The 16224-nt window shown below is 38.6% G+C and overlaps 1 protein-coding gene across 1 annotated transcript in view; it reads right to left on the bottom strand.

The window, feature by feature from the left end:
* Positions 1–16224, bottom strand: part of LOC115936992 (translation initiation factor eIF2 assembly protein) — a 56979-nt gene that overhangs the window by 16502 nt on the left and 24253 nt on the right. Inside the window, exons 5-7 of the mRNA XM_081818900.1 lie at positions 16176–16217; positions 14032–14138; positions 2034–2082 (exon numbers count right to left, since the gene is read on the bottom strand). Of these exons, the coding sequence (XP_081675026.1) occupies positions 2034–2082; positions 14032–14138; positions 16176–16217 (198 nt within the window). The remainder of the gene's footprint in view (positions 1–2033; positions 2083–14031; positions 14139–16175; positions 16218–16224) is intronic.

Raw genomic sequence — 16224 nt, 5'->3', positions numbered from 1 at the left:
CTGTATTTTTTTTTTTTTTATTTTTATTTATTTATTTGACAGAGAGAGAGATAGCGAGAGCAGGAACACAAGCAGGGGGAGTGGGAGAGGGAGAAGCAGGCTTCCTGCCGAGCAGGGAGCCCGATGCAGGACTCGATCCCAGGACCCTGGGATCATGACCTGAGCCGAAGGCAGACGCCCAATGACTGAGCCACCCAGGCGCCCTGTATTTTTTAAAAAGAACCTAATTATTAAATGAAGAACTAAAAAACTAAAAATGTACACAGTTGTCATCTATTAAAAGCTGATAGTGGCAAATATAGTTTTTTAGGGCTACAGTAATTTTTATTTAAACAACAAAGAAATAAGTAATTGTTGTAAACTAACATTAATTTTTTGGAAAATCTGCATAATCTTCACTGAAATAATATTTTGGACAAGTAACGCATACATTGTGTGGTTGACTGAAAAAACACAAAAGGGTAAAATGTGAATTATCCCTACCCCGACCCTACCCAGTCCCTCTGTCCTCCGCAGAGGTAACCAGTGCTGTCAATTACTCATATAGCTTTCCAGAAGTAATCTACAAATAAATGAGCATGGAGCACATGTATATATCTTTTTAAATACACAATGAAGGAATACACAGTATACAGGATTCTGCTTGCAACTTTTTTTCATTTTAATTATTCTAAGAATATCACTTTCCTGAGCTTTTAAAAAACTGAGTTTTAAACCCTATGCACTAACGTGATAATGGCATAGTCCCAAAAAAGCAATAAAAGAGCAAACTGCTGGTGAAATGAATCTTGGGGATAAAAGATGACATCTCAAACAAAGATTATGGGAAGACTCGAGAAATAATCTTTGTCATTTTGTGTTTTCCAGCACCAAGTGATAAGACACAGCAGGTGTTTAATAGATGTTTGTTCAATGAAACAATAGATATGAATATAACATATACATATAAAGAATGTTATAAAAATGTTTAATGATTGGGAATATGCTCATGCTATGCTATTAAGTCAAAAAAACCTTCACAACTGATATGTAAAAAGCTCAATTATAAGTGCTAAAATATCCAATCTGGTGGCCTGGTAAATAGTAAATGAACTGTTCTACAAACATGGTATGATCACAGACGATATACCAATATACATTCAACACACTAAAAATTTCTTGATACAGAGAGTCAGTGGGCAAGTTTTGAAAGCATGTGTATACAAAGGTGATGAAGCAAACAATGAATTTTTTTTTAAATGAAGAATTTTTTTTAAAAAAGACCACTGGACTATTTCTAATTGGTGTTACAAATCCAAAAATGCAAATGCTTTGCAATTATAGAGCAGGATGACCACTCTCTTCAACAAATTATGAGCTGTCAAAGTTTTCAAAAGTATTACATTCTGACGATCCAAGTGCAAGAACAACCAGGAGTAGTGATAAGGAAGAGCCTATCAGGGATGTAGCTGAAACCTGGAATCAGATTCACTCATAACAGTTGATGAGTAGTTATTTGAGTCCAAGAACACTACCCATTTCAGGGAGGTGTATGGGGGTGAGGGGGGGGGGAGGATATACCTTCAAACTAGGAAAATATGGAATACAAATTTGGGTTTGCTATGTTTGAATTCTTATTGCTATTTCTAAAAATGTTTTTCACTATCCTTTCAATCTAACTTCTGATGTAATTTGTAAAATGAGTGAACAACAAAAAAAATAAAAAGGTCCACTGGGCCTAAATGGTAGAATTGGGGATGATTATTTTTCTTCATATACCAGGTTAAAAAGCTTACCCAGCTTAAGCCAGATGATGGGTATAAAGTATTAGTTTTATCACAAAATACGTACATTCTATAGTATGTATATACTGTGTATATGTGTGTATATATTCATTTATACATATATTTTTTACATATTTAAAAATTCAGTGGCTCTAGGTTCCCAGAGAAATTGATCCAAAAAATTTTATTCATTTTGCTTAAGAATAGATAGCAATTTCCAACACATCTTCATCTAGAATCAATTTCAAGATTTAAAAAATAAATCCTTACCTCATATTCTATACAAGGATCTGGAGAATCATCAGTACAATGAATAAATCTTTAAGAGAAAAAAAGGCAATTGAATATTTTTTTTTTGGTGGCAGTTTATGTACACACATTACTTATATTCAATGCGATACGTGTAAGGTATTACTGGAAGAATCCAGGAACAAGAGGCTAATTCAAATCCAATGAACATTTATTAAGCACTATTCAACACCAGATGTTAGCCAAGGCACCCCGAAATGGTATTTCACTAGTCCTCAAAACCACCATATAAGCTACTATTATCTCCATTTTTCTGTCAAAAAACAAAAAAACTTAGACCCAGAAACCACCAAATCTAGTGACCAAGCCAGGACTAAAACTCAGATTGTCTAAATACAGATTCCAAATGAAAGCAGGATGGTACTGCTGTTCTCTAACCTTCATTGCCTTCTCTGTGGCTAAACCAGAAGTCTACTTCTCTGCTGACATTACCTCTACCATCTAAAGCCACACAAAGTTAATCCAAACCTTACCCTGCAAGCCATTTAAAAAAATATTTGATAGAACTACTCATTCCTTCATTAAGTATACTGCTTCCCCCTCTAAAAGTCCTCCATTTCATGAACAATTTTTCATATATTTTCTAAATGCCTTTGTTAAATGCCTCCCTATGCCAAGGACTGGCGAGGCACCAGAAATGCTAAAATGACCCGAGTCCCTTGTTCTTTAGGAGGTTAGTCTGGTGGGGAAAGTCTAACAAGTAGACAAAAAAATTCAAACCACTGAAAGCAAATAAAAATACTCTGATAGCACAAAGGAAAAACTGATTAGCTCTCTGTTGGGGGGGAGGGGAGGGAAGGTGGCAGTCAAGAAGGCTTCATTCAACAGGAAGGGAAGGGTCCACATTTAAGGCAAAGGGAAGCATGCACTAAAGCAGGACAAGAAATGAGAACTGTCACGCTGTATACAGGGAACTATGACGGATTCGCGCCGATGGGAGTGTAGAGCGCAAGGAGAACCACGGGAAGATGAGGTTAGATCTCGTGCACTGTTGGTGGGAATGTAAGCTGGTGTAGCCGCTGTATGGAGTTTCCTCAAAACAGTAAAACTGTATGGAGTTTCCTCAAAACAGTAAAAGTAGAACTACCATATGATCCAGTAATTCCACTAATAGGTATTTACCCAAAGAAAACAAAAACACTAATTCAAAAAGATTTATGCACCCCTATCTTTATTGCAGCATTATTTATAACAGCCAAGATATGCAAGCAGCCTAAGTGTCCATCAACAGATGAATAGATAAAGCAGATATGGGGTATGTTAAACAAACAAACAAAAAGCAGAAACAGACTCATATTTGTAAGAAAGAGACTCATAAATACAGAGAACAAACTGGTGGCTGCCAGAGGGGAGGGGAGTAGGGGGAATGGGCAAAAAAGTGAAGCGGGGTGGGAGATGCAGGTTTCCAGTTACAGAATGAGTAAGTCATGGGGATAAAAGACAGCACAGGCAATCTAGTCAGTGGCACTGGAAGAGTGTTGTATGGAGACAGATGGCAGCTATACCTGTGGTGAGCATAAAATACAGACTTGTTAAATCACTATGTTTTACACCCAAAACTAATGTAACATTGTGTTAACTATAATCCAATTAAAAAAAACGACACTGAAGAGAAATTTTCGATGAAGAGGAGTATCCAGATTGTGAAGGGTCTTGTTTGTGTCTCTAGGGAGGCTGTACTTTATTATATATACACTGAGGAGCTAAAAGTTTCTAAACATGTGAGGGCTTTAGGACTACCACTGTGGCAATGGTACTGGATAGCTGGGGGGGTGGGGGGTGGGTGGAGGGGTGGCAAGTAGGGAGGCAGAGAGACCAGTTAGAAGGCTCGGTCCAATAGACTTGGGGGTGATAAGGGTCTAGCTGCTGCAGTGGGAGTGGGGGAGGAGAAAAGCACTATATAAAGATATTCAGGAGGCAAAACCAATATTGCCTGGTACCCTGTTGAAAGTGAGGGATGGGCGCCTGGGTGGCTCAGTTGGTTAAGCAACTGCCTTCGGCTCAGGTCATGATCCCGGAGTCCTGGGATCGAGTCCCACATCGGGCTCCCGGCTCAGCGGGGAGCCTGCTTCTCCCTCTGACCCTCTCCCCTCTCATGCTGTTTCTCTGTCTCTCTCTCTCTTTCTCTCAAATAAATAAGTAAAAAAAAAAAAAGAAAGAAAGTGAGGGATGAGGGAGAGAGGTCGGGATGACTGAGGTCTGGTTTCGATGACTGGCTGGACAGTGATGGGAATGCCATTCACTGAGACTAAGAGAAAAGCAGGTAACAGAGGTGAGGGAAAGACGGGAGAGAATTATGTTTATATGTGGAGAGTTGGAGACATCCTCGGAGAAGCGCACAGAAATGTCTAGGAAGCAACCAGAAATAAGGAAACTCAAAGAGAGGGAGGAGTTGAAGACAATTATCTGGAGGTAATCACATAGGTGTAAGAGCTGAAGTCAAGGAAGTAAATAGAAGCGTCACCTCAGGCAGATGACAGAACCTTGGAGAATACCAACAATTAAAGAGTGAGCAAAACTTGCAGTCGAGAGACATTTTTATTAAGAAGAAAAACCCCACGCATAGAAAACAAAAAATACTTTTAAAGATCTCTTAAGCAATTTACAAGTAAAACTGAGTTTGAAAAGCTTTTCAATTCCCCTGAATATTTCATTAGGTTGGAATTCTCTATAATCATTTGTAATTTATACTACAAACAACAACAATTCCAATTTATTTGATTGGCTGAGATTCTCAGAAAAAAACCTTTATTCCTACTAACAACTGGGCATGGGTGGATATAATCTGAATTACAAAGAAAAGTACACCCAATGTGCTTTGTTGAAAACCAGTGGGCTTTCTCTGTATTAATGAACATGCACCAATAATCCTATGAGAAAGTGCTATTAATATCAATGTTTATCACATGAGGTTACCAAGGCTCTGAAAGGTGAGAGATCAAATAAGTGGTAGGGAGGGCACTAAACCCGCAAGGATGGAGGTTCTAGAGCTGCTGTTAGGGGCGCCTGGGTGGCTCAGTCGGTTAAGCGTCCGACTCTTGATTTCAGCTCAGGTCATGATTTCAGGGTCATGTGATTAAGCCCCACACTCAGTGTGGAGTCTGCTTGTCTCTCTTGCCCTCTGCTCCACCCACCGTCTTGCGCACGCGTGTTCTCTCTCTCTAAAAAAGAGCTGTTGTTAAAGCTCTCGGATTTCAGCTAAAAAAATAAAACAAAACACCATAAGTATCAGATGCACCTAAAAAAATGTCCTTGATCATCTTTAATAGTTCCACATAATAAATTTTTCATTTCCTTGCGCCTTTTTTTCCTAGTTTACGTCTAAACATTTTAATTGTGGGGCGCCTGGGTGGCTCAGTTGGTTAAGCGACTGCCTTCGGCTCAGGTCATGATCCCGGAGTCCCGGGATCGAGTCCCACAATCGGGCTCCCTGCTCGGCAGGGAGTCTGCTTCTCCCTCTAACCCTACCCCCTCTTGCGCTCTCTCTCTCACTCTCTCTCTCTCAAATAAATAAATAAATAAAAATCTTCTAAAAAATAATTAAACATTTTAATTGTAAAAAACTGCTATTTTATGAATTCTTTTACCCTTAAAACAGATACATACTTTTATTCTGACTTTTAATTTCGAGGAATTAAAAAATACATAAAAGTACAAAGTGCACATGTATTGCTTTTATAAGAAGCCTATTCAAGTTTACTTTAGAATTTAATATTTTGTTTTGTAACATATACAAATATGGAATTACTATGTTGTACACCTGAAACTTAAATATAACATTATGCCAATTATACCTCCATAGGAAAAAAAGGTAATATTTTGGCTTCCAACTAACCATTAGTTCATGATCAATGATAAAACTGAACTGTCTCTTAATTTAAATGTATCTAAAACATACAGGGAGATGGAAGGAGAGAAATGACTAAGGAACTTGAATAAATAACAGGGCATTATCTTAATGGTTAGTGTAGTAGCAGAACTACTACCATTCTCATATTTGAAATATGATTTAATCATGTGGGTGCCATAGTTTTTATAAATCTGGTAACAGAGGATAGTTACTATGATTCTATAAAGAACAAGGCAGATTAAGATTCTATATCTACCTGTTTTTAAAATACTACAGGAAACCCAAAAGGCACAATTCCAAAACACAAATCTTCATTGTCTAATGTTTTTAATGCTTCGGTATTCCTACAAATACTGATTTCAGCCCTCAGTTAATCCTCATATTGCTACTTTAAAACACGTATACATTTTAATGCATATTTGCATTCTCCCATCCTATAACATTTATTTTTTAAGTGTTGATTGGTTTAACATTTAATGTTAGTTTAAAAGCCTGGTTAGTTTCAGAATGTAGAAGTGAGAATGTCTGTGGTATGTGAGATTATTGTATAAGGCTTTTTCTTATTAAGATGATTAACCAGATGGCCCAGTACAGTTCTTGCAAGAGAAGAGTGCAGAGTCAACTAGTTAAGCCTGAATGTAAAGGTCAACGATAGCATTTTCAAGAGCTCAGATGAAATACTGCAAAGAACGCTGTGTGTGAATATTTAGATTCCATTTACATTCTGGAGAAGGTAGGTTTAAAAAGCAAAAATGAGTAAGATAATCAGGGTACTAACAACACTGGAATTTTTACAATCCTTATACATAAATTAATGGACCTAAAACTTGTTCTAAGAGTCTCAATTCTTTTTATGAGTTTAATTAAAACACTTCCTTTATATTATCTTTGAGACTTCTGTTATTTTAAATTCATACAGCTCTACTTCCTCCTCTTGTCTGCTGTCTCACCTTGAGGCATGATGTAGTTTTCTCACGATCTTGTTATTTCTACATAGGCGCCTACTTGGTGCAGCTCATTTCTCTGGGGGTCCCACAGGCCTGGGTTGTGGAGTCTTCCCAGAGCACTTTGTATTTGCATCTTCTAGGTGTCTCAAGGGTAAAAATGACTGGAGGACTGACTTTTACATTAATTTCTTAGTTAATGGGAGCTCTCCAACAGGCAGGTGGTTCAAATTCCGTTTTCCAAAGTTCATAATAAGATATAGGCCTGAGGTTTCAACTTTTTAAAACAAAAAACCCAAAGCCCAAGGGGTTTCAGTCCTGCTTCCCTGTCTCTGTGCCAATGGATGAATTTTTTTTCTTGTTCACCCTTTACTGAAGGTGCAAAAAATGGTCTCTTTTCCAAATCCTCACTTTATTTTGGCTTAATGCTTGGCTTCCAGTCCTATAAAGGGATTAAAAGTTATGTCTCTTATCAGCTCTGATAATGACCCCTAAAAGGCTTACCTACCTAACCCTCTGATTTTCCATCCTCTTTACATTTCTTGCATCTGGGATTTACCTTTTGTTTCTGTGAATTCAGCTATGCATTTAAATTTCTGTGCTATAGTTTATATTTTACCCAGCATCTCTAGGTAATGTGTAACAAAAGATTTTTCAAGTTATCTTAGCCTGCTACTTAGCTAAAACCAAAAATTAATGATCAATTTCTTAAAGCTCTTTTATAATTACAAATAAGAACATTTTGAATCTCATTTGAACATCTCTGCCAACCTGAACAGTACTAGCTGTAATTAGTACTTACTAACCATTTTCATGTACACTTACGAGCTTATTGTGTGTGTCTGTGTGTGTGTGTCTGTGTGTTTAAATCCCACTTCTAAATTTTTTTTCCTGGGTAAGTATTTTATTATAACTTGGAAGATTTCTTTGAAATTTTCAACAGGTTAACAACATAAAGTAGTATTAAATCAAAGCCACTGCTTTACAGTCTGATAGAAAGGAAACTCCTATACTGAATTATAATTATAGTTCCTCTAGCTAGCCATTAAAAATCCAAATATACACAAATGTTATTAAATGATGAATGTTACATTATCTACAATGGAAATTACAAACTAAAAAAAATTCTCAGGTACAAAAATAGTAAAGATTTTATTGTGGAAAAAAACCAACAAAACCCAAAAGTCTATCCTGATGAAAGCTACTATGAAATTATACCAGTGCATTTTAAAAACATTTTGAAACTAGCCAGTTAATAGGAATTTTTGAGAGTAATGTTCTAGATCCAAATTTTTAAAAAGAAAAGAAAGAAAAAAAGAAAAAGAAAAGAAAGGAAAAAAAGTCTTAGCCCCAAACTGCAAGGACTGTGCTCAGCCAGCACTGATCCCTGGCAGGCAGGAAGGCCATCTTTTTTCTTTCATTTCTACTCAAGGTACTGCCCTAATTATTCCCTCAACTTCAACAAGATTGCATTTCCTGTCAGCCACCAGGTCTTAGCATAAACAGACCTATTCGTTATGCCCTAAACCATGTCTTAAGATTGACATACTTTTTTCTGTGAACTTCCTGTGATCAACAAGTTTTTATCATGCTGTTCCAAATATTTCATACATCAAAAGAGAACAAATGTAATACATTCAGTGATAAGGATGTGGGTGTGTGGAACAGAGGGGAGCACAATCAGGAAAATATGGATGTACTCTAGTATACAGATGAGGCGGAATGTGTCCCCTGCTTTGTTACAAGGAAAGGAGGAGGAGACCAGAAAAGGATCCATGTGCCTGCACTGTGCTGAGCTGTGCTACAATTCAGAAACAGACTACAAGAAAGAGCTAGATGGAGATGAAAACAGAGACTACGCTAGTGGAAAACTTTTTTTTTTTAAGATTTTATTTATTTATTTGACAGAGAGAGACACTGCAGGAGAGGGAACACAAGCAGGGGGAGTGGGAGAGGGAGAAGCAGGCTTCCCGCAGAGTAGGGAGCCCGATGTGGGGCTCAATTCCAGGACCCTGGGATCATGACCTGAGCCGAGGGCAGACGCTTAACGACTGAGCCACCCAGGTGCCCTGCTAGTGGAAAACTTTTAAGGTGAAGATGAAGCCTATGTGTTGGGGCTAAGGGGTGAGATTCTGGCACTGGATGTACAGATTTACAATATTACCTACTCACAGGATATGAGCTGGGCCTCTAATTTGGGCCAGTCACATGGCAGGAGTAGGGGAAGGAGAATCACACTATTGGTATACTCTGAGAATAATACCTACATGAATTTACTCTAGGCAACTTAGATATTACCTAAGTCCATTGGCTGAGATCACAATTTCACCATTTTTATAAGTAGTGAGAAAACATCTTCATTAAAGCTTTCTGAAGTGGCTGTAAACACAATCATTAATGTTTTAAAGTGGCATACCACCCTAGATATTTACTAGGGCACAAGTCTGATTGGTAAGCTTTTTTTAAAAGTTGGAAGGTTACATTATACTTCACTGTAAACACTAAGTATAAGAAAAAGTGTAAATTATGGGCAAGAAAAACAAAATGCAGAACCATGGAACCTTAAGCGTCAAAGTTCTGGTGGTGTAGACTATTGCTCATGGGGAACCAAGAGAACCAGGTTAAGAGTACTGGTCACAGATTCCATTCCAGATTTCACTGGTGGTGGAAAAACAAAGATAAAAGTAAAACGATACTGAACTAAGGATCATTGGGTACGTTCATCTGAATTTTCATAGAATTCTTCTTCAGAAAGAGATAAAATATGCTATCTAAAATTAAGACAATCTACAGCAGAGAAAGTGTCATCTCATTAATCACAAGGTAAAGATTCTATCAGGTCCAACTTACACACAAAATTTTACTCCTGAGACTACTTGCTGCATTTTAGGATTAATAACCAGTGTTGTGATAATCTTAAGAATGCATACAAATTACGTCAAGCATGGCTGAGTTAAATTACTAAGACAAGTGAAATTTCCTGACCTCTAATCAAATCTATCTTATGCGTGACAAATCCCTCAGAGAAACACTTAATGGATTAATTTTTTCACTCGCTCAGCCCTATCTTCCAAGTGCCAATTGAATACCAGGTATTATTTTCTTGCCTTGGCTGACTGAAGTGACATTAATCAATAAAATAATTACTGAAAGCAGCCTTGAGCCTCAACAAGTCTAACCACATAAAATGTTTCTATCTGGGGGCACCTGGGTGGCTCAGTCGTTAAGCATCTGCCTTCGGCTCGGGTCGTGGTCCCAGGGTCTGGGATCGAGCCCCACATCAGGCTCCCTGATCAGCGGGAAGCCTGCTTCTCCCTCTCCCGCTCCCCCTGCTTGTGTTCCCTCTCTCGCTGTGTCTCTCTGTCAAAGAAATAAATAAATTCTTTAAAAAAAAAAAATGTTTCTATCTGAGCAAATAGTTTGCTCAGTGAATCTAGTGCAGACTGTGTTAAATGTGTCATATTGCAACTTCCACTTTTTAAAGCTCCTATGTACAATAACCAGTTGAGGAACAGGAAAAATAAGAGTACTTAATATTCTGTATCAGCTTACAACTCTGACAGATAGTACAGCTTGTCTCCCTCGAGCTATTCCCAACCTTCATCCTTGCTAACACAATTGTGATTGCTGGATCAGGTAGCACTTGTATTCTGCAGTCCCCTCCGGAATCCCAGGGATGCATGTGCTGCTTAATCTAAGCAGTCCTCAAGGCGTGGGCCTGCACAACCATCATCAGGATAACCTGGGAACTTCTCTGAAATTATATTCTTGGGCCCCACTCCCAGCCTACTGAACCGGAACTCTGGGGAAGGGACCAGCAATCGTGTTTCATCAAACTCTTTAGATGATCCTGATGCATGCTAATGTCTGACAGCCCTGGTCTAAACCAGTCATTGCAATTCTGTTCCCTCTGCCAACTGCTGGATTAGGCTGGGTCTCTATATGACCAATGAGCCTACAGAGGCCTCCTGGGAAGCTTCCAGAATGCTTTACTTGCTCACATACAGAGAGGAGTGAGAGGAAACACACCACCCCTTCTATTTTTGGTTCAGATACTGTCATGTCTTCATGTGCTGCCCAGAACTGCAGCAGCAATCTTGAAACCAGTGGGCGATAATCCCAAATACCACATCAGTAAGCCAAGCATGACCACAGGGGAAAAACTGGAAGAGCCTGGCTCCGTGGAGACCTTGAGGAGCAGCTCAATTAACCCCAAAAATACCCACACTCCAGAGTCCTTGTTAAGTAATATACTTTTTAAAACTCTGTATGTGTAAAATACTTTTAGTTGGCCTTCTGTTATCTTGCAATCCTGACTGGAATATCTTTCTTTTTTTGAGGTAAGCCCCAAAATAGTATAAACAATATAAAGTCACTTTTATAATATTATATAATCTTATACATATCACAGATAATTATATAATAACTCTATAATGTCTTTTTACATTCTATATTTATACTTATTGTTTTTACTTATATTTTTATTATATAATAAATTCTTCCAAAATTAAATTTTTTTTTTTTAAAGATTTTATTTATTTATTCATGAGAGACAGAGAGAGAGGCAGAGGCAGAGGGAGAAGCAGGCTCCCCGCGGAGCGGGGAGCCCGATGCGGGACTCGATCCCAGGACCCTGGGATCATGACCTGAGCCGAAGGCAGACGCTTAACCGACTGAGCCACCCAGGCGTCCCACAAAATTAAATTCTTTATGATATTCCGTATTTTAATTTGAAGCATTTTTAAAAGGAGGAATTTATGACTTTACTAAGTGAAAATATAGAAACCATTTAGAATGGCATTACTGAAATTATATTCTGGTTTTGGTTCTACTAACTAGTTTGTGGGAACAAACGACCAAGCAGATTTAGGCCTCAATTTTTTAGCCTATAGAAGGAAAGAGATTAAATTACTGACACAATCTTGTCTAATTTAAAGAATTACACTCCAAATTTAATCTTTCAGGGGTCCTTAAAGGCCTATGCGACAAAAGTTCATCTTTCACTAAAGATCCCATCAATACGGATTTTTATGGTGACAAGACTTACAGCTCTGCAGCCTCCTACCGACAAATACTTCCAGAAGGGGGTGACTAATTAGAGCCGCCCAGCTGAAAGACTGCAAGCTCGGTACTTGGGGTTTGTTTCTGCCAACTCCCAATTATTTAGACTAGGAGAAGCATGGTATTCTGTGAGTAAACACTCTTAATCCCAGGCCTCAAATTCACCTGCTGACTTAACTTCCCTCCCATGCAAAAGTCAAAGAGCACAGAAGGCCAAATAGCTGACTGCTATTTCGACCTTCTATTGGACTCACGTTAGATTCAAGCACGATGAAGAGGGGGAGAGGCGGGCTGGGGAGCAGCAGCAGTTCACCAAGCCACAAAGATGATTTAAAAAAGCATCAGCCACAGGGAATTAAAAGCAACTTATAGTAATTTTTGGAAAGGAAAAGATGTCCTCATACTCTCACTGCAACTAGTGTTAAAGGTACACGGAAACTCCTATCTGATGAACTAACAGGTACAGAGCATTTTTAATGTAATATATTTTAAGACCTCTTTACTTAAAGCATTAGGTATTTAAAAGCTTTATAATGGACAAAGAAGACAGCGACTACTTCCTCGAATCAGAGGGCCTCTCCTAGAACGGAAATGCCACAGCATTATTACTACAACAGGGGCCGCCAAACACCTAGTAACATCTGTGCCAACGTGACCACAAAGGGTGGACAATGAAATATCAAAACAATATAAAGCTCTTCTCTGTAAATGAACCAGAAATATCAATACTGGTAAACCCCCTTTATAATAAACTTACAATTTAACCAGACTCATTTATTATCACCGAACTTCATTCCCTTCATTCTTATAATACTAAAAACAATGGCCAAGCTACACAACTCAGAGGCAAAAGACTAGGTGCACAACTGACATGGAGTGAATTTATTTTTCTGTGCCAGGCTTCTCCTCAAAAAAGGATCTGAAGCTGAAAGGGGGTGAATGGGCAGGGCAGACTCCACGGACGGATAGGGAAGAAGTGGCATGGGTACACAGTATTTGCACCCCTATTCACCCGCTTAGTTGCTGGATTTTGTGATATGCTTTACTTTAGAGACCAGTTTAAGTATTAGTTTAAGTGTGATAACTGGTCTGTTTACGATGGGTAAGATGGGAAATCTAGAAGAATACCTATTTGATGATAGAACAAGAGGGCATAAAGAGCTCACCGGCAGGTCACCGGTGCAAGTCGGTTACCTGCCTATGAGTCCTTTAGCTAAAGAGTAACTGGCAAAGAAAGGAAAACAGCAATTCCCCTTCCTGAAATGTATGCTGAGAAAAAAATTAGGAACATGCACAAAAATTTAGCTCAGGGATATTCACTGTAGGACTATATAAAAATAGAATGCTGATCAAACAAATCATGCTGTAGCTATCCAGTGGAACACCATTAAGGTAATTTTAAACAATGATACATATAAGTATTAAATGACACATAAAGATATTAGCTATATACTGCAGGCCACTAAGGAATATGAACTACAGGATCCCATTTTTGTCTTAAAATATCACAATATGGTTAAAGACAGGTATATTTATATTATACGTATGCACAGAAAGAATTCTGGAACTACATAAAACCAACTGTGGTGAGATCATGGGTGCTTCTACATTTCCTGTTTTTGTTTAGCTCAAATTCTTAATTTTGTTTTTCTATGATAAGCATATACTGATTTTACAATGAGAAAAAAAGATTACCAAATTAATGGGCAGATACAAAGAAAGCCCTTGATATTTACGAATATTCATTTACTGTCAAAGGAAAAGAAATGTTTGCTTTAATAGGTCCTGTCATATGGAACTGCTGTTGTGTTGTTGGTTTTTTTTTTTAAGATTTTATTTATTTACCTATTTGAGAGAGAGAGAGAGCACACGTTGCGTGGAGGGGCAGAGGGAGAGGGAGAAGCAGACTCCCTGCTGAGCAGTGAGCCGGACATGGGGCTCAATCCTAGGACCTGAGCTGAAGTCAGACGCTTAACTGACTGAGCCACCCAGGTGCCCCGGAACTATTGTTTTTAACGGTACTAGAAGTAATGGGATTTCACCTTCAGCAAAACTCTCATAAGTACAGAAACTACTGACACGGGAGATCAAGAGACATACTTACGGCTGAGTGAAGTCACGAGTGATGAAATCAGAACTCTTGAACAACAGAAAGATGTCGCTGAGGGTTTTACATTTCAGAGAACTGTTCATTGCTATCCAGTATGCATCCTAAATAATAATAATAAAGCACATGCAACTTAGCATATATTTCAAGTCGGTTGCTATGAATGAGGCTCAGGCCTACATACAAAGCTGATAATGCACACTACTTTTAAAGAAAAAGCTCAGTTGAGACATTTTAGCTATACCGTTCAATGTAAAATCACACTTCTGAACGACCGAGAGCAGGGCCACTGCATGTTGCTTGCTGGGTTATGAACACTGAGCTGTTAAGGCCCTCACCTTCCCACTCAGGCCCAAGCACTTCCCCGTGTTTGTCTTACTGATGATGAAAGAGGGGTGAAGAGCATATCAGAAGTGCTGACACTTCAGCTAAAAGATCAAGATGCAAAGAAAGAGCCTAACCAGCTACTCTCTAAGAAAAAGGAGATCCTTTCTCTCTTCTTGCTCCTGGGTAGTGACAGCCGGGACACCTGAAGTGTGAGGACTGGAGCAGTTCAGACCCATGTCTACCAAATCAGGGAGAGAAGAGATGAGAGATTCTGCACCACTGCAGCTTTCAGTGGTGAATGTCTCCTACCTATGAACCAAAAAAAGGTAAGAACAGCAGGCACACCAGGCACAAAGCTTAGCAAAACACGCCTAAAAATGACAGAATAATTAAGTCATTTATTAAACATACTTCTCCCACAGATCAGACACAGGGCAGTAATCTAATGTTGAGAAAACAAATGATTGCAAAAAACTACCTAATTATCCACACATGAAAGACAGCCGTGGCACATGGCAGGCACACAAAATAAAATATAAATGAACAAAGGAATAACTTCAAACCACAAATAATCTACCATTCGTAAGTGGAAAGCCCCAGCCCAGCTCAGCAGTAAGAAATGATTCAAATTACTGCTCATGTACAAACTAAAAATGAGTTTTAATAACTTCTTTATAATAACTTTTATAATTTCTCCCAGTGAAAAAGATGCTGAACTTCTGGTGGAGAATGGCACACTGACCAGAGATTTAATTCCACTGAAACAACAGCAGATGCACAGAAAACCGTGAACTCCAGGGAAAGCAAAAGGGTGAACAAGAACACTAAGTCATCCTGTACGGTCTCCATCCAATGTGCGCAGAGTGTCTGCGCTACCAGAGTTGCAGAAACACTGCATCCTGACCTAAGCGAAACGGAACAGTACTCGAATGAGGAGAGTGGAATATAAATCAGCGGGAATGGGAGGTGAGAGGACAGAATCTTCTCGTTCCTGAGGGGGCAGCAATAATGAATATGGACAGCTAAAGGACGGAGCAGTAGAGGAAAACAACGAAAGGATGAACTGAAATAGGGACAGCAGCTGCCTCTGGGGAGTGAGACATGGGGAAGCAAAGGACATGTCAGGACCTGCTGGTTTGGGGAGCAAAAGTCCAGCTCTTTTAAAAATGTAAATGATGTACATGTGGAACTAATTTTAATCAGTAAAAATAAAGGCTAGATTAGGTACAACTTGTCATTCATCTTAGAATAAGAAAAGAAAGACACATGGGATGATTTTTGAAAATGCAAGTAAGTCTTTGATTCCTTAAGTGAACTTTGCTGCCATAGTGGTTTTCTACTGGATTAGAAAGAAGAGTGAATTTTTCCACAGACCTTGATGTAAAAAAAAAATTTTGTCAATGCAATGTCATAACGATAAAACACAATTTAAGAAAATGTCAGCTGATTTCCCGAATGGCTCTACGTCTAGGTCCTGTGACATTTTAATTCTCATTATTTTTCAATAGAGAAAAATTTCTCTGTTACACTGAACAGCTGAAGTTCTGAAAGGGGCAGAGAATGGCCTTCCTCTGATTCTAGCACGATCAGCAACACAAGAGGTTACAACTGTCTTTTAGCAAAATATATAGTATTTTACAGACTCAGGAAACTGCAAAATCAGGAAAGTAGGAGGGGGAAAATAAAAATAAATACCACAGTGTTTTCCCTAGAATTAGGAATAAAATTCTAGGCTCTCTGTGGGTATATAAAAAGAAATGAATAGCAAAACAAAGAATATTCAAATAGTAAGAGATTTACTGATGTGTTCCTACCCTTGGGGCACTCCAGTTAAGCTTAGGAAATACACTGCCCCCCAGGGAA

This window comes from Leptonychotes weddellii, chromosome 5 (assembly GCF_054177405.1).
Source record: "Leptonychotes weddellii isolate Sample4059 chromosome 5, ASM5417740v2, whole genome shotgun sequence".
Taxonomy (NCBI): domain Eukaryota; kingdom Metazoa; phylum Chordata; class Mammalia; order Carnivora; family Phocidae; genus Leptonychotes; species Leptonychotes weddellii.
Note: the sequence above shows the minus strand (reverse complement) of the source record. Positions and strands in the feature narration are given on the sequence as shown.